This window comes from Quercus suber, unplaced genomic scaffold (genome assembly GCF_002906115.3).
Source record: "Quercus suber isolate HL8 unplaced genomic scaffold, Cork oak 2.0 scaffold_135, whole genome shotgun sequence".
Classification (NCBI taxonomy): Eukaryota; Viridiplantae; Streptophyta; class Magnoliopsida; order Fagales; family Fagaceae; genus Quercus; species Quercus suber.
The window spans coordinates 1,115,163-1,142,878 of NW_027069597.1; the positions used below are offsets into that span (position 1 = coordinate 1,115,163).

The 27,716-nt window shown below is 36.3% G+C and overlaps 1 protein-coding gene and 1 pseudogene across 1 annotated transcript; both read left to right on the top strand.

Moving 5' to 3' along the window:
* Positions 1–8,793, top strand: LOC136061260 (uncharacterized GPI-anchored protein At1g61900-like; annotated as a pseudogene).
* On the top strand, positions 8,270–27,202 carry LOC112034864 (protein DETOXIFICATION 40). The gene is made up of 6 exons (XM_065776525.1): positions 8,270–8,492; positions 25,000–25,123; positions 25,516–25,754; positions 25,880–25,998; positions 26,151–26,237; positions 26,909–27,202. The coding sequence occupies exons 1-6, from the start codon at positions 8,270–8,272 to the stop codon at positions 26,972–26,974; spliced, it is 858 nt and encodes a 285-aa protein (XP_065632597.1). The 3' UTR covers positions 26,975–27,202.
* The last annotated feature ends 514 nt before the right edge of the window (positions 27,203–27,716 follow it).

Sequence of the window (27,716 nt, forward strand, 5' to 3'; positions counted from 1 at the left end):
ATGGGGGTTGGAGATAGGATTGTTATTATCACTCCAGAAGGAATAAGGTTGGAACATTCTTTCAAGTTAGGATTCAGGGCCTCTAATAATGAGGTTGAGTATGAAGCCTTACTTGCTGGATTAAGAGCTATCTTGGGTATGGGTGCATGGGACGTAGAGATTCACTTGGATTCTCGGCTGGTGGTTAGTCAGGTGCAGGGCAGTTTTGAGGCCCGAGACCCTCGGATGAAGGAATACTTGAGGGTAGTAAAGCAGGTTATAAGTCAGTTTTTCAAAGCCAAGGTGATCTAAGTTGCTTGGGGTTAGAACAGGCACGCGGACTCTTTGGCTACCTTGGCGTCATCAATGATGGAGGATGTGCCTCGAATGATCAAAGTAGAGCTTATAGTACAACCGAGCATTAACACCACGATAGGTGTTGCAGTGGTTTTGGCATTTGGGCCATGCTAGATGGACCCGATCATCAATTTTTTAGCCGAGGATCAAGTACCAAACGATGTGAATGAGGCCAATAGGGTACGTAGAGTGGCCACTCGGTATTGGTTGTCAGCAGATCGCAAGCTATACCGAAGGTTTTTCGGGGGGTCATATCTCTTATGTTTGCACCCCAAGAAGGTTAATGGACTCTTAGTTGAGCTACACAATGGGGTGTGTGGTAGTCATGTAGGGGGACACTAATTAGCACACTGAGCGATGACTTAGGGATTTCGGTGGCCACAGATGCAGAAGGATGCCACCAAGTATGTACGGAAATGTGAATAGTGCCAGAAGCATGCCTATTGATCCACCAACCAGCTAGTCATCTGAATCCAGTCAGTAGCCCCTGACCTATTGCACAATGGGGGTTGGATACTTTTGGCCTATTTCCCCAGTCCACGAGCAATCGAAGGTTTTTTTGGTGGTTGTTGACTATTTTACCAAATGGGCGGAAGCAGAGACGTTAGCCAATATTCAGGACGTGGACGTTAAAAAGTTTGAATGGAAGAACATAGTCATGTGATTTGGGGTACTGGACTCTCTTATATTTGATAATGGATTGTAGTTCAATAGTAGAGCCTTTTGCGAGTTTTGCAGTGACCTTGGCATCAAGAATAGGTACTCCACCCCGATGTATTCCTAGAGTAATGGCTAAGCTGAAGCCACTAACAAAGCAATTGTGAATGGATTGAAAAAAAGGTTAAATGGCGCAAAGGGTAGGTGGGCCGAGGAGCTACCTAATGTTTTGTGGGCATATCAGACAACTCCTAAGAGGTCCATGGGAGAGACCTTGTTCTCCCTAACATATGGGGCCGAAGTTGTAATACCAGCCGAGGTAAACCTATGTAACGCACGAGTTGCGGAATTTTCCCCAGCCCAGAACGATAGGTTAAGGGTGGAGCGTTTGGATTTGCTAAAAGAGTACCGAGAAACGGCGACTATACGGCTGATCGAGTATCAACAAAAGCTCGCCTGGCGCTATAACCGAAGGGTAAAAATAAGGGAATTCAGCGTTGGGGACCTAGTGCTATGGAAAGCGGTAGGGAATATGCGAGATACAAATTCTGGAAAGTTGGCCCCGACATAGGAATGGCCCTACTGAGTCATTGCCATTATAGGCGCAGGAGTGTACTACTTGGAGGACCTAGACGAGAGACTGCTTCCCCAACAATGGAATGCCCACAATCTGAGGAAGTTCTATCACTGACCATCTGTGCACAAGGGTGTGAATTGAATGTAATCTTATATGTACGTTCTATTAATTAATACAAAGGTGATGCTTATCCATGTAGGAGTATTTAATCTATCATCGTTAACTCATTAGCCCCGGCCAACAATTGCAAGGGAAGTTAGAAGAACTAAGGCAAATTATTCTACTCTAAGGACGGAAGCATGTCCCCGATTTGATTTTTATCACCGGGCAGGTGGAAACCTTATGTTGAATTGTCCAAGGACTGAAGCCTAACCTCGGTTTGATTTTCATTATCGGGCAGTTGGAAACCTTATGTTGAATTGTTCAAGGACTGAAGCCTGACCCCGGTTTGATTTTCATCACCGGGCAGGTGGAAACCTTACATTGAATTATCCAAGGACTAAAGCCTGACCCCGGTTTGATTTTCATCACCGGGCAAGTGGAAACCTTACGTTAAATCATCCAAGGACTGAAGCCTGCCCTCAGTACGATTTTCATCACCAGGCTGGTGGAAACCTTACATTAAATTATCTAAGGATAGAAGCTTGCCCTCGGGTTGATTTACATCCCCGGGCAGGTGAACGCCTTGCGCCAAGTGTTCCTAACCTGCCTATACAACTAAAGTTCCGAACAGTGTAAGATCCCATGCTCGGTGGACCTTGTACTCGGTTTGGCTTCATCATCCAGCCTTCATTTCTCCTAAGTTGGGTAAAGTATTGCAATTACAACTTGTAACTAGTCATTCTTCTAACGTAGGAAATTACCTTAGGCTTGTACCGACCGCTGTAAAGTCAGGGGCGCACCATGACTGGACTGCTCGGCTAATTGAGATGATGATTAAGAAGTAAGCAAAATAATCAATCAGAAAAAGATAGCCTATCAGTGATAAAACAATCATTCATAGAACGCTCGGTCTCCAAAGCCGCATAATAAAGCAATTAAAGCAAACAGAAGTGAATAAAACTAAACTATTGTTCGGTTCCCATAGCCGGGTGACCATAGGAAAATAATTAATTAATTAAAGTTACAGCTATTGTTTCGTCACCATAGCCGGGTGACCTTAGGCAAACCAAAAGTAAAAACAACAAAGTAGAAGCAAACACAGATAAAAAGCTAGTTAAATGTAAGTATTAAGCAACTGGATCGACAGGTAGGAGTTGGGCTGCTTCATTGGCTTGCTGGGTAGGGATGTCCTCGGTTGGTGGCTGCTGGGCTTGTGCATTACCGGCAACATTAAAGTTGTTGGAAACCTCGAGATCAACGGCATCCACGTAGGCGTCAATCGCTTGGACCAGCTCCCTTATATTGGTGGTCTCTTCCTCATCTGCAGCATTGACCTGACTCTAGGCAGAGGGGTGGAGGAGCCGGGTAAGGGATTTGATCTTGGTTTCTCAAAGGGGAGTCCTCGGCCACTCCTATCGGCTGAAGGGCCGCCAACCACCCCTCCCCGAACCCATGGAGCTGCGCCTAATGGACAACAGGTTCCACAGATTTCTTGGCATCCGCGAAGCCCTCATCATACCATTTGTTTTCACAGGCTTCAAGGTCCGCTTTCAGATCAGTTATTTGATCGGCTTAGTCCAAATTAAGGCTTGCTGCCTCTGCTAATTTAAGCTCGATGCACCCCAGCCAGTCCTCCACCTCGGCCAATAGCCAAGCTTTCTTTGAGGTTTGAGCCTTCTTTTCGGCAGCCTCGATAGCCTTGCCCTTTTCCTTCGCTGTGGCATTAGCAACATCCTTCAACACTTTCTCCTAATCAGCATCCTCGGTGAGCTCTTTCAGTCTCTCGCCAAGGACATATGTCATTTACGCAGACTGGTAACACAAAAACAATGGATATAAGGGTAGATGAATTATTCATGCATTAAAATGAACGAAAAAGGAAGGAGAAGAAAATTGCCGCCACAGTGTGCCACTTTAGCCGCTGTACTAACGAATCCTCGTCCCCCTCAGTAAAAAACCAAACATCCTCGAGTAGTAGGAGGCTGTGCACCAAGCTTTGGGCCACCCTTCCCCTTTCGTCCTTATCCCAAACCCTTAGGCTGGTTGTAGCTAGCAGAGGCCCACCGCTGAACTTAAAGGAAGGCTGCCAGTGGACCTTGTGCCGGGAGGAAGATACTACATTAGCACCAGCTTGAGCAGTTGGCTGAGATTTGCCCACTGGCTCCCGGATCAAAATCCCGCCAGACTGCCAAAGAGGGGTGTTGGAAGGGGCATCGCTTGGAACTCGGGGCAGTTGATCGTCAAGACGCTATTTCTTTTTGGCATGGTTGGAAGAGGGGGGGAGAAGGAGTTTAGCCTTTGCCCTGAGGCTGCTGAGATTGGGCGGGAGGATGAGTGCCGGGCAGGAATCGGTCCACCGTCATTTTTCGCCTTGTCACCGTCTTGACGTCTAGTCCAATCTCAGCTATTTCTTGCTCGGCTGGCAGGGCTGGACTTGTCGGTTCTTCAAAGGGTACGTGAACCTTGTGGCTTAGAGACATGCGCTCGGCCGACTCGTCTCTCACTAGGGCTCGGTCTTCCATGGTGATATACATGGGGCCAAGATCCCGAGCTTTACCAGTAGTCAATGAAGGCGGGAGAAAATTTGCATGACGTACATCTATATACGATAGGAGTGGGCTATGTATAAGTAATGCCTAGCTGAATGCTTGCCAGGTCGAGTATACGGGGTTGACGCCGAGTATCAAATAGGATGCTCAGAGCTGTCCGTCCGTATGAACAAAAATTTCTGATCTAAGTACAAAATTAAGATCTCGTACATGTATAACTCAGAGATTTGGTTGGAACCTTTTTGATTATGCAGAAAATCAACAAAAAAGATCGATTAGTTCGACATGTAAGCGACTAAGTAAAAAATGCAAGCTTAAAGCAAATAAGGGTTCTCGGTACCGACCAACATCGCGCAGCGAGAACGAGCAAGGGAGCTCGTCGGTAAACCAATTGCTGCTCACTCGAACAAATTCCCCTACTGAGTTCTCGTCAGAATCGGGAAGGCATGATATCAGCCGTACCCGCATATCTTTAGTTTTTAAGTAATAATCGGACCTAATGTTTCCGTATGGACTATACATAAAGTTAATATCGTGGTGGTTTAACTGCAGACCGAATATGCGGTTTAGCCTACTCACACAACTCACCACTTAGTAATAATTGGGGGGGAGTTGGTCGGGACATAGGCCGTAAAATTTTAGGGTGCCTATAATGAAAGGGTCCACGAGGAATCTGACCCTACCCTCGAGGATGGCCATGAGAGGAAAAAAGACTGTGTTTAGGCTGGTACGCCTATGGAGGTCAATATCGCCCTCATGGCAATAGGCGATATCAACATCCTCAGGGACATTATAAGCAGCCTTAAAACTAGCTAAAGATGCCTTTGAAGATAGAAGGTGGGAGTAACCCATTTCTAAGCTAAGATCCCTGAACTAAGAGTAAGGGAAGACTAAAAGGAGAAAAGAGAGAGCAAAAGGAAAAGCAGAGAGAACTTACTTTGGGCTTTAGGAAGGAATGGTGTTCTAGGCTGGAAGATGAGCGCACGAAAAAGGTATGCTCGGTAGAGAGGTAGTTTGGAGAATGAAGAATGTAAAAATGAAGAAGGGATTCTGAAAGAACTATTTATAAGAGCCAAATGGGGGGATAAATGACATCTAATCAATGAGAAGTGGGAAACTCTACGAATTCCCATCTCAACTGCCACACGTGTGCTGCCTCGGTTCACGAATCATTAGACAATGATGATGGCTACACTAGCTGTCAGATACAACGCGCCTTTTTAGGGCGCACTAATGAGTCTTTTAACCGTCCATTTTCTACCCGTTAGACTTCCCGAGTAGCGCCCATCTCTTGGAGTCCTTGATTCATACCCGAGAGCCGGGCATGAATCAAGGGGGGGCTATTGTACGGGGTGTAACTCCCCCTCAGGCCCATTGTTTATAATGTCCATCACGCTGGTGCCACGTGTACAAGGGTTTGAGCTTGTTGGGCCTTGGGCCTTAGGGCATTATGTGTTCTACTGGGCCTACAAACTTGGCCTAGACAAGCCTTGATGCCCATCCAAAGCCCAACAATTGTAATGAAGCCGTTATGACATGAGCGGTAAAGGTGAGACCCTGCCGGCCAACTTCGACCTGGTCGGAGTCGGTAGTTTCCCAAGGAGGTGAGTCCCTAGATACTCAGTATTGACTTGGGAAGTAGTGTCGTCGGACAGATTCTCTAACGTGGGAACCAGTTCCAATGCCATTCTTACCACCCTTTACTCCCAACTAAACACCTACTTAAGGATAATAACATTGGACCTCCTTTCCCACTCACCACAAGAGTAATCATAACCCCTCCACTGATTTTGGGCTATAAATATGAGAAGTTAAGGGAGAAAAAAGGTTGTTGAATGATTCTAGAGGAAACTAAGAATAGAGGAAGCAAACGAACAAAAGAAAAGTGGTAATAGGGAGAGTAGCAGAATTCATAAGGAGAGGTTGCTTTGTTGGGTCTCTATGTTCCAGACTACCCAAAGTAAGAAATCCAAAGCCCACACTACAAATAGATTGTGAGCCCAAGTAAAGCGTAGCATTTACTGTTGTTACGCTTTTGTTGAGCCATATCAGAAGCCACGTTATTCATTTATTTTTTTATATTTTCTTTTCTCTATTTAAAATTTTCTTCCCCCTATTTTCAAAAAAGAAAAAAAAAAAAGAAAAAATTCTTTTCCTTATTAGTTCATACACCTACTGTTACACTTTTTCCAACATTTCCCTTTCATTTTTGCCTTTTTATCTTTCCACTACTTTACCGTTGTACTTCCTTATTTATTTATTTATAATTTGCCTCTTCTACCTTTACACCTACTGTTACACTTTTTCCAATCTCTCTTTCCTTTTTGCCTCTTTATCTACCCACAACTTTACCGTTATACTTCCATTCTTTTTTTTATAATTTGCCTCTTCTTCTATCCATTTTATTTTATATAACTTTGATATCGTTTTCCCATTCAATCCATATTTTTTCCACACAAAATTGTAAGTACTCTCTCTACTTTCTTTCGGTGAATTTTTATTCTTTCTTATAACTCTAATTAAGGTTGATGGTTGGTTTTTTTTTTATTATTTTTTTTATTTTTTATTTTTATTTTTTAAAATATCCCATCTGAAAGTCTTCTCTTTCCCTTTTATAGCTTTGGTTGAATTTTAGTTTGGGTTAATACTTAGTTTTTTGGGAAACATGAATTTGAATATGCCTACCAATTGTTTGAGTAATAAATTATTATAAAGCCTATTATTTATTCTTTTAGTTTCATTTTAATTTTGGTTAAGATAACATTGTAATTTTGTAATGAGTTTTTATTATTATAATATTTTCCTTATTCATTAAGAGATAAGAAATTTGAATAATAAATTTGAAACTTATAAAATTTAATTGTATTTTAATAAAATATAATACACTTCAATAGAAATCAGAAGAACATGGTTCACCTTAAAAAAAATATTAATCAAACATAAAAATAAAATAAAATGATATATTTGTAGAGATAAAAAGATTAAAAAAAATACTTGTAGAAATCTTTTTTTTTTTATTTTTTTAAATAGACAATACTTAAAGTAATGGTTTATTTATTTATTTATTATATATTACACCTTATTACATAATATTTATATTCCCACGTATCGCGTGGGTTTGTGGCTAGTTCTATGTAAAAGTTGAACCAGTTCATTTTTATTCATTGGATGCTTTTGGAGTGAAGATCATAATGAAAATCCTTTCAGATCTCTTCCATCCAAATGTTTTAACTAGTTTCTACTGGTTATCTTTCAGGACTCTGTACATTAAATTTTTCAGCTGCTGAAAGTGTGATAAGCATAACGCAACCGACTGCTGGGCTTCTTTTGCACCATATTTGGCTAATGTTGTATGTTGTCCTCAATTTGATGCCACACTAGTGATTATTATAGGACAGTCCTGTAAATACTCTGGGATCCTTCCTTTGAGCAGGACTCATTCTAAGCATTGCCTCTCAGACGTTGAGAAGATCCTTGTGAGTCAAGGAGCAAATGATAATCTCCAAAATATATGTTCGTTCAACCCAGAGAACCTCACAAACGCCTCTTGCCCCATCACTGATGTTGATGAATTTGAGAGGATTGTGGACTCTTCTGGACTTTTGGCTGCTTGTGGAAGGATTGATCCTGTCAATGAGTGTTGTAACCAAGTTTGCCAAATTGCTATACTAGATGCTGCTAGAAAAATTGCGTTAAATGGTATGTCAAATACGGATGGGGCCTCTATCTGACCTCATCTCTCAAGAAGGATTGATGATTGCACAAATCTTGTCCTCCGATATCTGGCCAGTAGACTTGATCCTTCTTCAGCAAATAGTGTTCTAAGAGGACTTTCAAATTGCAATGTAAATAAAGGTTAGCATGAAAAATGAAAATAATAAATAAAAAGAAAATAAAGAACTCGTACATCTTGGAAATTTAGAATATGACAAAAACCATATGAGATGCTTTTTCAATATGATTTGGACCAATCTGTTCTACGTATGACTTTCTGATCTTCAAGTTTGTTTTACTATCTGGTTCAGTCTGTCCACTGGTTTTTCCCAACATGACAGATGTTGCGAAAGAATGTGGAAGTGTTATAAGTAACCAGACTTCTTGCTGCAAATCCATGGAGGGTTATGTGTCCCAATTGCAACAGCAGAGTTTCCTCACCAACTTGCAAGCCTTGAATTGTGCTGCATCACTTGGCATGAGGTTACAGAAAGCCAATATCTCCTACGATGTTTATAATCTTTGTCATATAAACCTCAAAGATTTCTCTCTTCAAGGTCAGTTTTATTATATGCCCCCCAAATGAGCGAATGCATTCCTATTTCAACCTTGTAGGAAGAATTGATAATGATATATGTTTTTCTTTATGATTCATTTGTTCGTGATGGTGAAATTAACAAATGCAATACACCAGTTGGATCACAAGGTAATGCTTTTATTTTGAAAATACTGCTATGTAGCTTTTTAAACTCCGTAATCTTGGAGGTTTCAGTTTTGATGTTCCTTGTAGTTAACACTTGTGCACCTCTAGTCTTCTAATTGGTGATTTAATATATATATATATATATATATATAGGAGAGGCTTTATTTAACTTGTTGGCTGTTACCTTTGCTCTTTGTGCCTCCTGATCTTTTAGGATGCAAGTCTTTTAGTAAATTTCATCACCTTAGAAGATTGGTTTTCTAATAGTCGACATAAAAAATAGTGTCTTTGAGATCTGTTGAAATTTAGATGATAAGAAGGATGGAAGTATTTCAAGATGAGTCATCAAGTCAGGCAGAGAGGCAGAGTATTGAAGCAGAGCATTTGTGGTTGAATTTTCTATTTTCACTAAACGGCTTCTACATCAAATACGACCTGTAGCTTTTATCTTAGAATAGTTAGTTAGCATATATGGACACGTGTAATGTGATGATCAATGGTGGATAGTTGGGTGTCCTATCCATCAATTCTTCCCATGTCATCATAAAGCATTTGGGTAGGTCATAGATCAGGTTAGATGGGTCTTCTTTACTTTCCTCTTCGGTCACTAGGCAATTAATCCTTGGTCCTCTCCCAAAATTGTGATTAGGTAAGGGATTATTAGTGATGCTAGGCCTTGTAGGCAGCGCAATCACCTTGTTGTCTATTAGGTTTTGAATTGCATGACAAAGGCCAAAAAAATTGTCAGTATCATGGCCAGGGTCTTGATGGTAGGCACATCTCTTATTCACATCAAACCTTGAGGGTAGCGGGTTTGGAACTAGTCTTAGGTCTAAGGGTTTCAATAACCCTTTTGCTTTTAGCTTGTTAAACACTTGGCTGATAGGCATATACAACTCATGAAACACCCTCTTCGCCCTAGGCCCTTATGATACTTGTACGGGTGCAATGGGTTCATGTCCTCCCTCAAATGGATCTGACTAGCTACCATGGTGTTGAGTAACTCTTGAGTGTTCATGGGTTCTTTGGTGTTCGGATGTTTTCCCTCTTCTGCCATAGTGTTAGGAGCTTCAAACTTCTTATGGCTTGAACTGTCTTGTAGGTCGAATATACAATTGTGATGTTGTAACAGTGGAGTATCTTCTATGCTTACGGGCTTCAGTATCGTAATGGGAGTGATGAGCTTGGAACTAGAGCTACTACTGGCTCGAGTGTCAGCCTTAGGCTCTTTTTGCAGCCTTCCTAAATATCTTGACTAAATTCTCCCTTAATGACAGGCCTGGTCGAGTTAATCAAAGCTAGGTCCCTATCCACATCAATCAATCAACCAAACAAACACACACAATATGCAATGCAATTTTAACATGAACCAGCCTAAGGGTAGGTTCTAAGTCATTATGTTGTAGGATGAGTTTGTTGTTTCATTGTTTCCTATAGCTAGGACTTTACATCTCCCAACTTGTAATGTAATGAACATTGCATTGGTCCAAACGGCATGGTCTGTCCTTTATAGTCAACAAGAAATGATCTAGTGACTTTAGGCTATGAGTTGGTGAGTTCGCCAGTGGGTACTCAAATCTAAAGAAGACCGGTGATCCATGGTTACTACCACCACAATGTTGTTGAGAGGGGTGCATACATATTTGTTATTTGGATGGCACACACCATGACAATTAAGGAAAGCTTTTAACAATACATACAACAAAATATCATACAATATCTCAAAAAACATAAATAAACAAACAAACAATAATATCATGCAAGACCATGCAAAAACAAGGGTACACATTTGGTCACTTAAGTCTAATACGAAACTTAGCCCTCGACATCTCCAGCGAAGTCGCCACTGTGAGAGATCGCCAAAATTAGGGCTGCTCTCAAAAAGGAAATTTTTTTAGTGCTTTTAAGGGCACCTCTTTTTTTGGGTAAGTGGTGTGAAGTTGCGACTTATTTTTTGTACAAAAAAATAAGAAAAATTAAATACAACTTTACATGACTAAATTGTTCCATTCTCATTGATTGAGTAAAAAAGTACAAATTTGATAAATTGAATATTACATGGCTTTGGGTCCTAGTTACAATCTACCAAAGATACATGGCCTTTTGTCCTAGTTACAATCTACCAAAAAAAAAAAAAATATATATATATATATATATATATATAAAGCTTACCAAAGATACATGGCCTTTTGTCCTAGTTACAATCTACCAAAAAAAAAAAAAAATATATATATATATATATATAAAGCCTAGGTCTAACTATCCAAAGACACTAAATTTGGAGGCTAAGTTACGGAATGGGAAGGTGTTAGGCACCCATTCCGCCCAGATAGAGTTTGGTCTTCTAGACTCTCATGACCGATGTACCCCTTTTATGCATGACATGGATGATATGTTGCATACATGACAAACTTAATTCTAAACTAAGTCACATAAATCTGTTTATGAATGTGTCCTCTTCTTTTAAGAAAAATTCAGATCTGTTTTTTGTGAATAAAAAATTTGATTTGGTTTAGAAAAATCAGGTCTATTTTTGTACATGTAAAAAAAAAAAGTTTTTGGCATAGAAAAGTCAGATCTGTGTTTATTAAATAAAACAAAGTCTTTTGGTTTAAAAAAAAAATATCAAATCTGTTTTTGAGAACTAGAAAAATTGGTTTTTGGTTTGTATTAAAAAAATCAGATCTATTTTATAACAAAAAAATTTAGATTTGTAGAGAGCTAGAAAAAATCAAATTTGTGTTTTTCTGTAAAATAAAATAAGAAAACGATATTTTAGAAGAGAACTAATATTCATGAAATAAACCTATGCTGCATGCATTAGACAAAACAAACAAAACTATTCATGACCTCTTTTTTTATTTCAAAATCTGCTATGTTAACAAAAATTCAAATCTATATCTAAAGAAGATGTAGATCAGCTTTTGGATTTAAAAAATTTAGATTTGTATCTAAGGAAGATTCAAATCAATTTTTTGATTGAAAAAAATTCAGATCTGCATCTAATGAAGATGCAAATCAGTTTTTTTGATTGAAAATGATTCAGATTTGCATCTAATGAAGATGCAAATCTTTTTTTCTTTTTAATATATTTTTTTTATAAAAAAAGATTCAGATATGCATCTAATAAAGATGCAAATCAATTTTTTGATTGAAAGAAGATGTGAGAACAAGCAGATTTTTGAAAAAAAAAAAAAAAAAGATCTTGACAGCAAAACATCAAAATCATATTCCAATAGAGAAAATATCGACAACGCATGATATGAGCATTTAAAAAAAATCAAAACTAAACAAACATTTATTTATGCATCACCAAATTAAAATAGATAGAAGAAGAAAAAGTAAAGAAAAACTAACTCTTGCATGGACGTATTCTTTTTCTTGAGAGAATATTTTAGGGTTCAAAGAAATTCATGCAATTATCTTTGAAACCTAAAATTCCTTGCTTACAAAAAAGAAATTCTTAAGACTAAAGCTTCTAGAACTTCTTTAATGTGAGAGAGAAAATACCAGAAAGGAGAGTCAGAAAGAGGGGAAATCTGAGGGCATGAAAAAGTGTCATGAATTTTGAGATCCAATCTCTATTTATAGAGGCTGGAAGGCTCGACAAAATAGCTTAGACGATCAGCATACGAACTGGGACACGTCCATATCACTAAAAAATTGAAAAGGATGTGTTTTAACGTAATCCCAATGCCCTCGGGTCGAGGCCTAAATGTGTTCCATTCGGCACTTGAAAAGTGCTGTTTGGCACTTTTGGGTGCCAATCCCACTTTCGAGTTTTAGTCCATTTTGGACTCCTTTTTTTGAGATTTTTTAGACACGTTTTTAATCCGTATTCTAAAAATTAAACTATTTTCTAGATAATTCAAGTCTTTTCAGCAACAATTATCTTGTAGATAAATACTAAAAAAAAAAAAAAAAATTCTTGATAAAGTCTAGGTTATCCACAATTTTATTTTTATCCTATTATCCCCTTTATTCCCATGCAAGCAAGCCTATTTTGACACTAACTAACAACCAATCACAAAATAATTTAATTAATTTTAATTATTTAACCAATCAGAATTAATTTAAATTAATCATGCGTGGTTGATTCTACCTAGACACAATGCATGCTGGACGTGCAAACTTGATCATGCGATATCTTTCGATTCGATGGTTCGATCTGGAAACCAGGCATACTATCACAACTATTAGAATCTCAATATCATTTTTATGGTATGCAATGAACAAATTTAATGCATGTAATGCAATTGTGATTTTTGGGTACATGAATGGTCAATCTAGTCATCTTCCTCGATTAAATCATGGGTGCAAAATCAAGTGTCTACAGTTGTATTGCATGTTTTTATATATCGAATACTATATAACATCTTATTTGTACAAAATTTGACATGCGTGTTAAAATTTAAACATTTTAAATGATAATGCAGTTATTGATTTTTAATCTTTTGAAAATTTTACACACATGAAGGACATAAAAAGAAAATGTAATTCATTGGTAGATTTATCAAAATTTCGTATCCAATAAAAAAAATATTGAGTAGAGTGTAGCCACTAGTTATAACCAAGTTTGTAGCAAAACTTTATTAAAAGAAAATTATATAATTTTGAGGGAAAACAATATATGATGATGATGAGAAGGAGGAGGAGGAGGAGGAGGAGGAGGAGGATGAAAAATAAAGAGTGAAGTTTGAAGGGTAAAAGAAAAAACTCACCTTCTTGAAGACAAGACTAGTTTGATTGGCATTTGTAAGGCATGTGTTGCTCCTTAAGTGAGAAATTTAAGATAGAGTTTCTATTTGAAGAAGTATGAAACCATGTATTAAAAAAATGTATGTCATACAATGCTAATCAGGGACGGAGCCACCATTTGACTAGTATTAAAAAAGTATTAGTATATATATGTGGAGATGAGTTCAAGTTATACTTGGTGTAAATTTAAAGAGTTACATATTTTTAAACTATTGGATTTAAGTAAATCAAACGGTAAAAAAAGACACTTATTAATGCAAATATTCTGATTAGGATCTCATTAATTATCTCTTATTTATTGTAGTCCATACCTATCTCTAAACCTTAAACAAAAGTAATACTCTCTCTCTAATTTTTTTTCCCATTGTTTCTCATATATGTGTACTAATAGTAATTTTAGTAATTTTTTTCTATGAAATTATATATATTTTTTCTCTTAAAACAATACCGTTGATTATTTTAAGAGTAATGTTATACTTACAAACTTTTTTACAACATTTTTACAAATTGTTTTGATAGCAAATTTTTATTGGTTTGCATATGGGCCCACCACTCATATCATTTTTTTACTTACCACTTATCACATCAGTATTTTATAAAAAAGTTTGTAACTCTAGTATTTTCCTAATTTATTAATCATAAAAAAAATTTATAGATCTAAAATTTAAAACAAAATATACAAGCAAAAAAAGAAAAGAAAAGAAAAGCTCAACAACAAAAATTACCAATAGTAAAACCATAAAAAATTAAGCTTAATTAACCAATTTTATCCAAAATAAACAACTCCGCCTTTTAAAAAATTCTAAACAAATTTTGTTCTTACCTATACATAAAAAATAAAAAAAAATCCTCAACAGCTAAGTAGTAGCAGAGTCAAAGGTTGAAACCCCTTTACATAGCCAACAGCGAAACTGCCCTCTCAACTCAAAGTTCTGGCTCCGTCCCTGATGCTAATATCATTCATATAAGAGTGTTGATTACATACAAACTTAATGTAGTTATTTAACATATGAATATCTATTTTACTATGATAGTTTCTTAGAATCTATTTGCTAAATGCAATATTCACTCACTAAAAAGATTCTAAGAATGATAACAAATAGGTTATCAAAAAGAAAAAAGAAAAAAAAAGAATGACAACCAATGTCACAATATTTTCACAATACATTTATTTTTAGTTGTGGTGGGTCTCGATTTGATAGTTTATTATTTTATTTTTGACCTATAAAAAACTTATACGTGAAAAATATTGTGAAAACAACAAAATGTCACAATATTTTCACAATATGTTTATTTTTAGTTGTGATGAGTCCTAGTCTAATAATTTTTTATTTTATTTGTTTTGACCTATAAAGAACTTACTCTCAACAATTTTGGAATTATTGTGATAACAACAAAATGCCCAATTTTCACAATACCTTTAATTTAAGTTGTGGTGGTTCATGTTATGACATTTTAATTTTTTAATTTATTTTATTTTGATCTATAAGCTACGCACACTTAGCAATTGTTAAAATATTGTGACAACAACAAAACCAGCATTCACTCTCTTTCTTCATCCTCGACAAAATACAAAGAAATAATAAAAACTGAAATGCACAACAACAATGTTTGTGTATATTTGCATAAGAACTATAGGTAAAATGAATTTTGCACAATAGATGCACGAGCTAATGTAGGTGACTTTTGGGATTGGTAGGGCAAAATTTGGTCTTGTTCCATTTTGTATGAGCTAATGTGAATGCTTTAAGAAACTTATACCTCATTATTTCGAAAATATTATGATAACATTTTAACAATACATTTATTTTAAGTTGTGGTATGTCCTTATATGATAGTATTTCCTATCTTTATTGTATTTTATCTATATACAATTGACATCATAGAAATTGTAAGAATACCAAAAATGTTATAACATTTTCACAAGAGCTTTATTTTAAATTGTGGTTGGTTTTGGTCTTATCGTTTATTATTTTATTTTGTCTTATAAGGAAGTGATACCTCATCAATTATGAAAATATTATGACAATTTGTTGCGTAGGTAATCATGTATAACAACTCTAGAACAAAAACACTATATCTTTAAAAAATAAAAAGGGAAATAAGCTCAAATCATGATTTAAACATAACTACATATAGATGTTAAAAAAAAAAAAAAAAAAACTGTTGTAAAAATAGCCATAGACACTTTTTATATAGATAGTAGATAGAACTTAGAAGTAGCCGTAGGAAGAGTAGAAAAACCAGTGAAGGGTAGGTTAGAAGTCATTTGTCATCCATGATGAGGTGGGTTTGATATTAATAGGAGAAAGTTTCTCTGCAATCTGAATTGGAGGAAGTCTCTCCAAACTGTGACATGTCATTATCAAAGAGTGACACCTGCTCCACCCCACTAAGACTCAAATTCAAGAAATAACTCCTATTAACTCAAACGTTAGCCACTCTCCCATTCAAATTATTCGCCTTTCATAGCAACCAAACAAACCACACAATAGCCATTTTGTGGTTCATTTGACAGACTCAAAAGCTTATTAAACAAAAATTCCAACAGAGAACCAAAAGGGCAAGAGTACTCCAAATGAAACAAAAATTCAATACATCAAAATTTAGAAAATTGTTTATTATTTCTACTTTCAGACAAACACTTCCATTGGCACCCAAACAGAGGACAACAAACACATAACTTTCAAAAGTTTCAAATTTCACACTTTCTTTTTCCCTCATTTTCTCAACAACCAAACACAACATATCAAAAAAAAAGGGGGGGGGGGGGACAAAGAAAAAGGAGCAACTTTGAGTTTCCACTGTAATTTAAGTGATGTAGGTTTTCTCAAAAAAAAAAAAAAAAAAGAAAAAAAAAAAAAAGAGGAGTGATGTAGGTCACTACTAGGTACTCACTAGCGGGTAAAATTCCTGCACACCGATTGTTTGAAAGAATGCCAAAGAGCCTTTCAATAAGTTCTTCTTACACGTATAACAATCTAGCCATACGTGGAAGGTAGTAAGACACTGTTTGGTATCGGTTTTGAACAACCAAGGGCTCATTTTGGTAATGTTGTTATTGTAACGTTATTTTTATTTTTTGAAAATACGTGTGAGTAAAAAAATATGTGAAAATACGTGTAGTGGTGTTTAAACACTGAAAATCGTTGTTTAAAAGGGTAATTAACGGGCTCCAAATTTTCTAAATACGAGAACTTGGCTTGTGTTAATATAATGTGTAAAAAATGTCAAATGTTTGGTCCATATCCTATTTAAATTGCACTATAGTATTGGGTGAAAGTTTTTTCCTATAGGTTAAAACCAAAGGGTTAGGCTTATGTCCAGCGCATGTAATGTACTAATCCGTTAAGATGGTGATATGTGTTTAAAAGTGGACACATGTTATAATCTCAATGGGTCTAGTATAACTAAACACTGGACCCAAACTTCACCCAAAACCAAAAATTGATTGCCCTACAATTGCCTTTTTATAGCATGTGGGTCTTATAAATACATGGAACTCATGTGCTGTGAGACACTTGTTATATATAATCGGTGCAAGAAATATGCATCCCAAAAATTTCATTTGGCACCTTATCTTCAAAAAATTGTTTCAAGGGAGGGAAGAACAAATGCAAAAGTACCATAACAAACATATGTTAAAAAGATGTGGTTAAATGATTAAATTTATCATATTCTAATAACTTAAACTTTTGGGATAATCCATAGTTTAACATGGTATTAGAGCATGAAATCCTGAGTGAAATCCTTGTCTCTTCTACTTTACCTCTCATTTAAATTCCTACGTGTTAGGTCTCACTTATTAATTAAAAGGTAGTTTTGACCCACATGTGAGGAAGAGTGTTAAAAATATGTGATTAAATGATTAAATTTATCATATTCTAATAGTTTATATCTTTGGGGTAATCGGTAATTTAATAATGAATAGATGTTTTCGGATTCTTGATTCCAAAAACAAGTGAAATTCACGTAGAATAAGACCAATGACACTAGGGGCTTAATACATTCTTAGCCAAATTTGGTCTCACACCCTCATCCCTTTTTCTATTTTAGCTACTCTACTATTTACAAAAAGCTCTATCAACTTTAGTATTCTATATCTATTAAATATTATTTCTTTATTCATTTTTATAAAGGTTGTATTTTAAAGAGGCTCATGTTTTCTAACGCCCCAAGAGTCATATTTTAAGGGTTGTATTTTAACGGTCATATTCTCTTATTTTAAATAAAACTATTTCCTTTCAAAAATTTGAGTCCTCCTCAACGTAATCACTTTCTTTCTATCATTCTTTGTTTTCTCTCAGCCCAAAATTATCTTTCATTCATTCTTTGTTTTCAACATAATTGCTAATGAATTTTCATCCTTCGACGATAATGAATTGGAGATAATTATACGATTTGCTATAGAAGAACAATTAAGCTCACATTGTTCTTCTATTCAAAGTTGTTGATGGTCATTTTGAAAGCCAAAAAGAAAGAGGAAGCCTAGCAGCACAGGTCAAAAATAAGTTGGCAAATAGAGAGAAAAAAGAACCATTAAGCCTAAGCGGCAGGAATAATGGATCACATGTCCATAAAATAAGTAAATGAGTCTTGAGGAAGCAAATGGGCTCAAAGGAGCTCGGAAAGAGAGAAATGACAAATAGCAAACCCATAGGCAGTGTATGATGTAGAAAAATGAGAATGGACCGCGGCAGGCCCAAAGCAATGCAAGCAAAAAGAGTAAGGGGTTGATGATAGGCTCACGAACCCCAAGGATGAGTATGAGATAATTGGACCGAGGAAGCCCAATGAAGTTAGTAAAAGCCTATGAGAACACAGAGTTAGGAAATGGGGCGAGGAAGTCCAAGAAAAGTAAATGGGCCAAGGATGCCTAAGAGAAAACAAAAGGGACACAGGAGCCCATAAGTAAGAAAACCCATGGCCATGCTAAGCCACTGGGAAAAGAATAAACAGCAGGCCTAAAGAGGCCCAGCAGGATTAAGTCATTGCAGCAGGAATGATAGAGTGATATGACAGGAAATGATGGATCAAATAATAGACTGAAAGAAGGCAAAGCCCAACATCAAGCAAAGCCCAGCACCTAAGGGGAGCGGAAAATCATAAAGCAACCCACATAAAAGGTCAAAGAAGGACGACAGACTGTGCAGACAAGCCTCCAGACTGCGGCGAACGCATGAGCAGTAGACAGATTTTGGACATACATGAAAAGGAGACATGTGTAAGGCCCAGGCATTACCAGCCTGTACCTAGCCAATATGGGACATGGTGGGGTTATAGGTCAAAGGTAAGAGGGCATGGTTTGATGGTGGAGAGAGGGGAAAAACTTATTCTGCGATTCCTGCTCAAGCTCTTTTGGGGGCTACGTCATGTTGTGATGACATACCACCCAAAAGAAGTAAGGCTGAGTTGGAATCGTTAGGTGCATGCCATGAGGGATAGAGAGAGAGAGATAGCACCCATACTGTGGCAGGAAAGGGTGCCACGGTAGACTAATAAATAAAATAGCTCTCCCTTGTTTGGAAATGGGGAGTGGCACATAGACGGACCAGTGGTGGTTGGCAAGTACACCCAGACCAGACAAAGGTGGTTAAGGGCTAAAATAGTAAAATTTGGTAACGGTAGGCACTATATAAGGAGACCTTTGTTGTGCCTAGAAGAGGGAGGTGGCAAGAATCTGGAGAGAGAGGGGAATCACAAAATAAAAAATGAGTGTAAAAGAAAAGAAAGAAAAGATAAGAGGAAAACTAAAAACAAAGAAAGAAGAAAGGAAAAAATAGAGTTAGACCGGCAGGCATGCACCAGTAGATCGATTTCCCTTTCTCCTTCTCAAAATCCTGCTCTTTGCCAAAAGCAAGAAAAAGGGGGTTCTCCTCCGAGCACCAACCATTCAGATCCGCTTCCCTCAAAATAATTAACTTCCATGGCAGGATTTTCCTTGGGAGGTTGATTGCGTTGAGAAGAAGCGTTCTTTCCTCTCTTGCCTTGGTCCTGCGGACTGGATTTGCTTTGATTTCATTCTTCTCTTGATTAACCCATGAGTTGACCATTTATTAACTTACTGTCTTTATTAAAAATAACTATCATTATTGTGATTATCTCTTTTAAATTAAAGGCGAAAATCACATTTTCGTCCCTACATTTTCACGCGATTCCCACTTTAGTCCCTAACTTTTATTTTCACCGCTTTTAGTCCCTATCCTGAAAAACGCCTCTCGTTTTGGTCCCTGCCGTTACATCAGAGACGGAAAATGCACACGTGACAAACGGAGTGCACTATTGGCACACTAAAAGCTGATGTGGCCATTAAAATAATAATAAAAAATATTATTTGGCATTAAAAAATGCCACGTTGGCATCTAAATTTAAAAAATTAATTTATTAATTTTAACTATATAAAAAAAAAAAATCAAAACAGAAGTAAAAATCAAAATTCACATGAATTAAGATCTAAAAGTATGTTGAACAAGAACACCAAGAACACCAACCCAGAAACACAAACACAAACCCAAAATCACAAACACAAACCCAAAATTGAAAACCAAAAGTCACAAACCCAGAAACACAAACACAAACACAAACCCAGCAACAGATCAACCAAACCAAACACAAAAGCAACAAACACAAACCCAGACTTCAAGAAATACTGAACTAAACTGAAAATTATGCAGCTGGAGCAGAATTCAAGCCCACAGCTAATTCCAACATCACAAAATCCACAAACCCCAATGGAGAAAAATAAAATCCACAATCAAACAAAGGAATTCAAGTCATAATCCAATTCACATAGATTGAGTCAACCCACAATTCGTAAGATCTCATTTAAAATTATTTTAAATATTTTAATTATATTCATTATGACATCACCGGATGGTTTATCTCAGTTCAATCTGGTCCAACCAAAGAATCGAAAATTTAATGTCTTTTTTTTTTCCCATTTGACCATACCGGTTTTAAAACCATGATTTTGATACAACGTCTAGTGCTAGTGCTTTTATTATGTTGTTTATAATCTAGTCAAGACGTTATGTTTAGTTCCTTGAAAATGAATGGTTTTAAAATCCGGTCACTAGTCTGATTTTTTAAACCCACAAAACCGGAAATTTTATTTTTGCTAGAAACCGTTCCAACCGCGGTCAAACCGTCTGGTTGTCGGAACCGTGCACGAGTTTGCCGGTTTCTTTCCCAAAATTTTTTTTTTCCTAAAAATGCAATGGTTGTCGGGACTAAAAAGCCGAGGTTACCTCTTCTTCACCGGATCTGTTTGTTTGGGGAGAGACTGACGAGTTGGCCTGAAATAGATTAGAGCCTTTTCCAGATCTGCTTGTTTGGAGGGTGAATAAGTGAAGTAAGAGAGATTGAGGCTAGCCTGGGTTCTGATCGTGAAGTGAGGCAGAGGTGGAAAGAGAGAGAGATGATTGAGAAGTGAGAGCTGAGAGGAAGCGAAAGAGACAGAGAGGGAGGGTCAGTGAGAGACAGGTAAAGTGGAGTACTTTTTTGGGAAGAGAGGCAAAACGTACTGGTGGTAGTGGGATTATTTTATTCTAAAACTTAAAAAGTCATGTTGACTATACAACAAATAGGAAAGAACCATGCGGAATACTGTGGAATGTTCTTTTCCATTTGTCTTAAATGATTTTTAAATAAATTAGTTTATTAAACCTTTTGAGATATTATCTAGCTTGTACAAATTTGTTAAAAATTAATAAGAGAAATTCTACTTAGTCTTTACTTTTTATTATTTATATATATTAAATCTTTTTAAACATTATATTATTTTAATCAATATTGCTAAATTTTGTACATTTAATTTATTTATTTTTATATTATTAATTATTAAAAGGCGAAAATCACATTTTCGTCCCTACATTTTCACGCGATTCCCACTTTAGTCCCTAACTTTTATTTTCACCGCTTTTAGTCCCTATCCTGAAAAACGCCTCTCGTTTTGGTCCCTGCCGTTACATCAGAGACGGAAAATGCACACGTGGCAAACGGAGTGCACTATTGGCACACTAAAAGCTGATGTGGCCATTAAAATAATAATAAAAAATATTATTTGGCATTAAAAAATGCCACCTTGGCATCTAAATTTAAAAAATTAATTTATTAATTTTAACTATATAAAAAAAAAAAATCAAAACAGAAGTAAAAATCAAAATTCACATGAATTAAGATCTAAAAGTATGTTGAACAAGAACACCAAGAACACCAACCCAGAAACACAAACACAAACCCAAAATCACAAACACAAACCCAAAATTGAAAACCAAAAGTCACAAACCCAGAAACACAAACACAAACACAAACCCAGCAACAGATCAACCAAACCAAACACAAAAGCAACAAACACAAACCCAGACTTCAAGAAATACTGAACTAAACTGAAAATTATGCAGCTGGAGCAGAATTCAAGCCCACAGCTAATTCCAACATCACAAAATCCACAAACCCCAATGGAGAAAAATAAAATCCACAATCAAACAAAGGAATTCAAGTCATAATCCAATTCACATAGATTGAGTCAACCCACAATTCGTAAGATCTCAAAATTCCCAATCCAATTCGACAGAGTCATACATAAACAACATCATATATCAGCAAAGCCGAGAGTCAGAAATTATCAATCAATCATCACACAGATCGCACCAAATCGAAACCCCATATATATATATATATATTTGTTAATCTTTCTATAATAGAAGCGTGCGTAGGTACAAGTACAAGCCATATTGAAAGAGAAGAAATGAAACCCAGTAGAAAGAAACAATGAACAAACCCAGTAGAAGAGAGAATCATGTGCGAGGGAGCTAATTGGAAACGGCAGCGACGATGGGGTTGGGTTTAGGATTGGGGTTGTGTCTGTGGCTGTTGTTGGAGAAGATGAGAGGGAGATCGTGGGACTCGTCGGCGGCGTCGATGTCGTCGAGGTCGATGGTGCTGAGGTTGATGCAGGAACAGCGTTCCAAAGAGGCGAAGAAGGCGAAGAAGGCCTAGCGGCGGGAAACGGAGGAAGAAGGTTCGCAACAACGGCGTAAGTAACCATCGCAATCAACACGACGAACATCACATGAACCAGAAACACCAGATCCAGAATAGCCACAGCTCGCAACCTCGAGTCCTCGAGCTCGCAGTTGGCTTGGAGATCGAAGGTCTGGACGGTGGCGGCGGTGGAGGAGATGGAGTATTGCAAGAAGAAAACGGCTGAGCCGAGTGCGAAGAAGAGATTGGGAGGGAGAGGGAGGAGGGAGGAAGGGGAGTCGGAGGTTTGTGTTTGGTTTGGTTGATCTGTTGCTGGGTTTGTGTTTGTGTTTTTGGGTTTGTGACTTTTGGTTTTCACTTTTGGGTTTGTGTTTGTGATTCTGGGTTTGTGTTTGTGTTTCTGGGTTGGTGTTCTTGGTGTTCTTGTTCAACATACTTTTAGATCTTAATTCATGTGAATTTTTATTTTTATTTTTGTTTTGATTTTTTTTTATTTAGTTAAAATTAATAAATTAATTTTTTAAATTTAGATGCTGACGTGGCATTTTTTAATGCCAAATAATATTTTTTATTATTATTTTAATGGCCACATCAGCTTTTAGTGTGCCAACAGTGCACTCCGTTTGTCACGTGTGTATTTTCCGTCTCTGATGTAACGGCAGGGACCAAAACGAAAGGTGTTTTTCAGAATAGGGACTAAAAGCGGTGAAAATAAAAGTTAGGGACTAAAGTGGGAATCGCGTGAAAATATAGGGACGAAAATGTGATTTTCGCCTAAATTAAATTAAAGATTAATTGTTTACTTTAGTTGAGAAGCCGAAGTATTCATTTTTTGTTTTATTATCATGTCTACCTACCATAATTCATCTAAAATAGCTCTGCCTACCATAAGCATGTTCCTAGCAGACAAGGCATAATTTGTGCACAAGCCGGATCAAGTTAAGTTGCAGTTGGACTGGTCTCAACTACCTTACTCAGAACATTTGGGCCTAATACCGCAGGAGGTAACCCAGCCCAACATAACAAAAAAGGCCCCTACAAACGTCATCATTCATCAAGCATGATTCTTTGCAAGGCAATCAAAACCCTTTTCTCAACTACTCTGCTGAAGCACCCATATATCCCCTAAATGTATTTCGAAAGGGTTTAGATCAAGTAACACTTTTTTACTTCACATTGTATCTGAGCTAAAAGTGATCAAGCCATACTTTGTCCAATGAAGAAATAATGTTGGAAGGCTCTAGTTGTCTTCCCTTCAAAAGATGATTGCCACACAAAGAATGCACCCCTTTGGAGTAATGATTGATTTACGTGATGAATATGTGAGGATTGGAGAACGAATCACAATTAAGAGTCAATAAAAAGTTGTTAACACAATGGTTTTAATTTACTAAAGAGTATTTATGGTCACAAAACAACAATGACATTGCCATCTTGCTAGCAATAGGCCAAAGCCGTGGATATCTGGGGATGTTAATGAGCATTAGTTGCATGCATTGGAAATGAAAGAATTGTTCTACTACATGTATAGGTCGGTATACTAGTTATATTCATCATTCAACAATTATTTTGGAACATGTGGCATCATATATTCTTAGAATATAGCACATATTTTTTTGGACAACCAAGGTCTTATAATGACATCAATATGTTAGGACGATCTTTTGAATTTATCAAGCTTGTTGATGGGTGTACTCCTTTGATCAATTACTCAGTCAATGATAATAATTATACAATTGGGAGAGGGTTTTTTTTTTTTTTTTTTTTCCTGCCGCAGTTGTTGACTTTGGGGGGACAAAAGTTACTGTGCGTGCACTGTGCACACACTGTTCACGCAATATTTAATATTAAAAGTGGGTCCCACAACACTATTTACACATTTAAAAATTATTTTACTACAGTGTTTTCAGCAACAATCAGTTTTTATCAACTTTCAGCAACAATAAGTGCTATCCAAACGGACCCCATATAAACCTATAATTACTTGTACTTTAAAACCAATCTCACTAAATTTTATCCTAGGTTGTTAAAACATCTCAATCATTGACAATCTTTTCGCTGACTTGTAAGCATAAAATCCATTTTAACTTTTATTTTTTGTTGAGAAAACACATGAAGCTTTATTAACGAAAGCCGGCTATATCAGCCTAAAGTACATGATAAAACTGTGGTGGAATATCTTCTATCCAAACAGTACAATCTAAAACATTGAGAGAATTCTTAACCAAACAATAGATAAGTTTATTGTGTTCTCTCATTGAAACCCGCTTTAACTTAAGGCACAAATATTAAAGCACCTGCCTAGACTGCTTTTAAATGTGATTTTCATTTATACATCAATTGGCATTTTGCATTGCACTCGAATGATAGCTCTGCATGCATTTTTTTGTTTGTTAAACATAGCCCAACATTCATTAATTGCCCACAAACTGAACTCGTTTAAATAAGCATATGGTCCCGCAAATGGATTAGTCCTATGTCTATTGAATTTTTCCATATCTCAATTCTGCAGTCTAATTATGATGCGGCCCCTACAGCATTTAGTATCACGATCAAAAAAAAAAAAAATCACACTACCTTGTATTTACAGTTTCATATGTCTAATTTTTGTCAATTAGCCAAACGCCATATAGTTGATTATTATTATTATTATTATTTTGAATGGGATGCTATTTGCATTTGCAGCACAACAGTATCTGGATGGGTTTTCATGATCTCAGTTGGCTTCAATGCAGCTGCAAGGTCAGTCAGTCTTGTCACTTTCTTCTAGCTAGGAATTTATTATTATTTTTATTCTATATGAATAATAAAATTAATTTAGATACCACACATTAATTTCAATTGAGTGTCTTAGATTTGTTAAGCATAAGCAACATAAGACACAATAGGTGTTGATTTAGCCTTCCAATCATAGCCACAGAGCAATACAGTCGTTTAAGAGATGAAGCTAACACGTACGGTCCTATTTATTAGTAGTCCGTTGTTATATCAAATCACATGTGTCAATTAATATACAAGCACATGTTTTACATTGTAATTATTCATTAGTGGAAATAGATTGATTAGACTCTCTCTTCCTCTGAAATTAATTATAATTGATATACAAATATGTTCATGATGATGAGAAATTGCAGTGTGAGAGTGAGCAATGAGCTTGGAGCTGGAAATCCAAAGTCAGCATCATTTTCTGTAACGGTTGTGACATTGATCTCCTTCATCATCTCTGTGATCTCAGCATTGGTTGTGCTTGCTTTACGCGATGTCATAAGCTATGCATTCACTCAAGGTGAAACCGTGGCCGCTGCTGTCTCGGATCTCTGCCCACTTCTCGCCCTCACCCTCCTCCTCAATGGAATTCAACCTGTCTTGTCCGGTAAAATTAATATCAATTAATATTAATGCACAAATAATTATTGGTGTTCATTAACATTCATGTCTTATATTTATTAAACAAGCTAGCTCTGATCTAATGTGATAGTCCATGATGTTAATTTGAAGGGGTGGCTGTTGGGTGTGGATGGCAAGCTTTCGTTGCATACGTAAATATTGCATGTTACTACGGGGTTGGAATACCATTGGGTGTGCTTCTCGGCTTTTATTTCAAACTTGGTGCCAAGGTACTTCACTTTTTGGTTTCAATATATATACATAGTGAGATTTCAATCTAAAATATTAACGTTTTGACAAATGGAAATGATGAAAGATGTGGTAATAATTCATTGTGATGCATGTATTACATTGTTATATATATATATATATATATATATAGGGGATATGGTTGGGAATGCTCGGTGGCACATTGGCGCAAACCATCATTTTGATTTGGGTTACGTTTCGGACGGATTGGAAAAAAGAGGTAAGTACCTTCAAATCCTAAGTTCTCGTGTATAAATAAGTAAACATCACAATCTGGGTTTTCATTCTACAATTTATATGCAAATTTTACAAGTATTAATTAATGGAAAATGTTAACAAATGCCTTAAGAGCATTGATTTATAAATTATTATTAGAAATATTTTTATGGGAAAATGATAAAGCAATTAATATTGTTGACAACTTTTTATATTTTTCATAAAAAGTTGTGTTAAAACTTTCTTGATATAGTTTATCAACAATTGCCCAAGGGCTAAGAGTACCCGTTAATATGACCTATAATTAATTATTGCATGTTTTTGTAAAAAAATAAATACTAGTATTGGTTTTGGTCTAAGCCCACTTAAGATATGACCCACCAATTAGACCTGCCATTTGTATCTAATGTTGAACCTGTATATGAAAGTTGAATGTTGTGCCAGATTGGGTTAGGGTATTGCTGGCTATGCCGTACTAGAATAGCCAACCCAAAAGAAGGAGCAGGTGGACCACCATTGTCCAAGAAATACATGCAACTTCTTAAAAATGATTTGAAAATTAAAAGCAATATATGCCAAATTACTAATCCTATATGTGAGTCTGTGACAACAGATTGCTATTAATTATGAGCCATTTCTAGTTTATGTCAAATCAAATTCTATGTTAAATTACAGGTGGAAGAAGCTACCAAAAGGTTGAACAAATGGGAGGATAAAATGGAATCACTTGCGATGAACTGAAACTAGTTTTAAAAAATGATCTCGATTAGTGCATTTGAATTGCACAAGTGACTGTCTGACTTTGCAAATTGGGAGAGCCTGAGGTACGGCATTTGGGTAAAATTATGACAAATTAAACAAAACTTTCTGAGTTAAAATTCTTCTTTCACTGTATACCATTCCATATTATTGAAGAACAGAGAAAACGTGATAGACATTGGTATGTAATGTAATGTCATTTTTTCTTTCTTTCTTTTTCTCTCTCAGCAATTTTTCTTTTATTTTTTATTTTTTAGTAATTTCTATCTTCAATAAAGTTTATGAACTTTGGACAATCATGAGTTATGATCATATATAGATAAAATGACATGGTAATTAATCTAATATAGAACGTTCTTTGTATCGCTTCAACATAGCTTGTGACAATGAAAGATCAGTGTTTAAGTATTAAAAAGCACTCAAATCCTCAATTGTCATCCCAATATTTGCATTTTTTTTTGCTTCCCTGACGTAGCCAAACTCAGATAAGGGCTTCAATAAGTGATTCAACATATTTGTCACAATGGATAAGGTCTCATAATAAATTATCTCATTATAAAATGGTTGTTTATAATAAAATTTTGGACGAAAAAAGAGAGGATAAGACTTCTGTCTTAATTTCTACATATTGCCAAAATACATTGTTAAGGAGATATTAGCTTCTAACACATTATTTCAAGAAGATTCTTCCCAACGTATAACGAACTCCACACATGAAAGCATA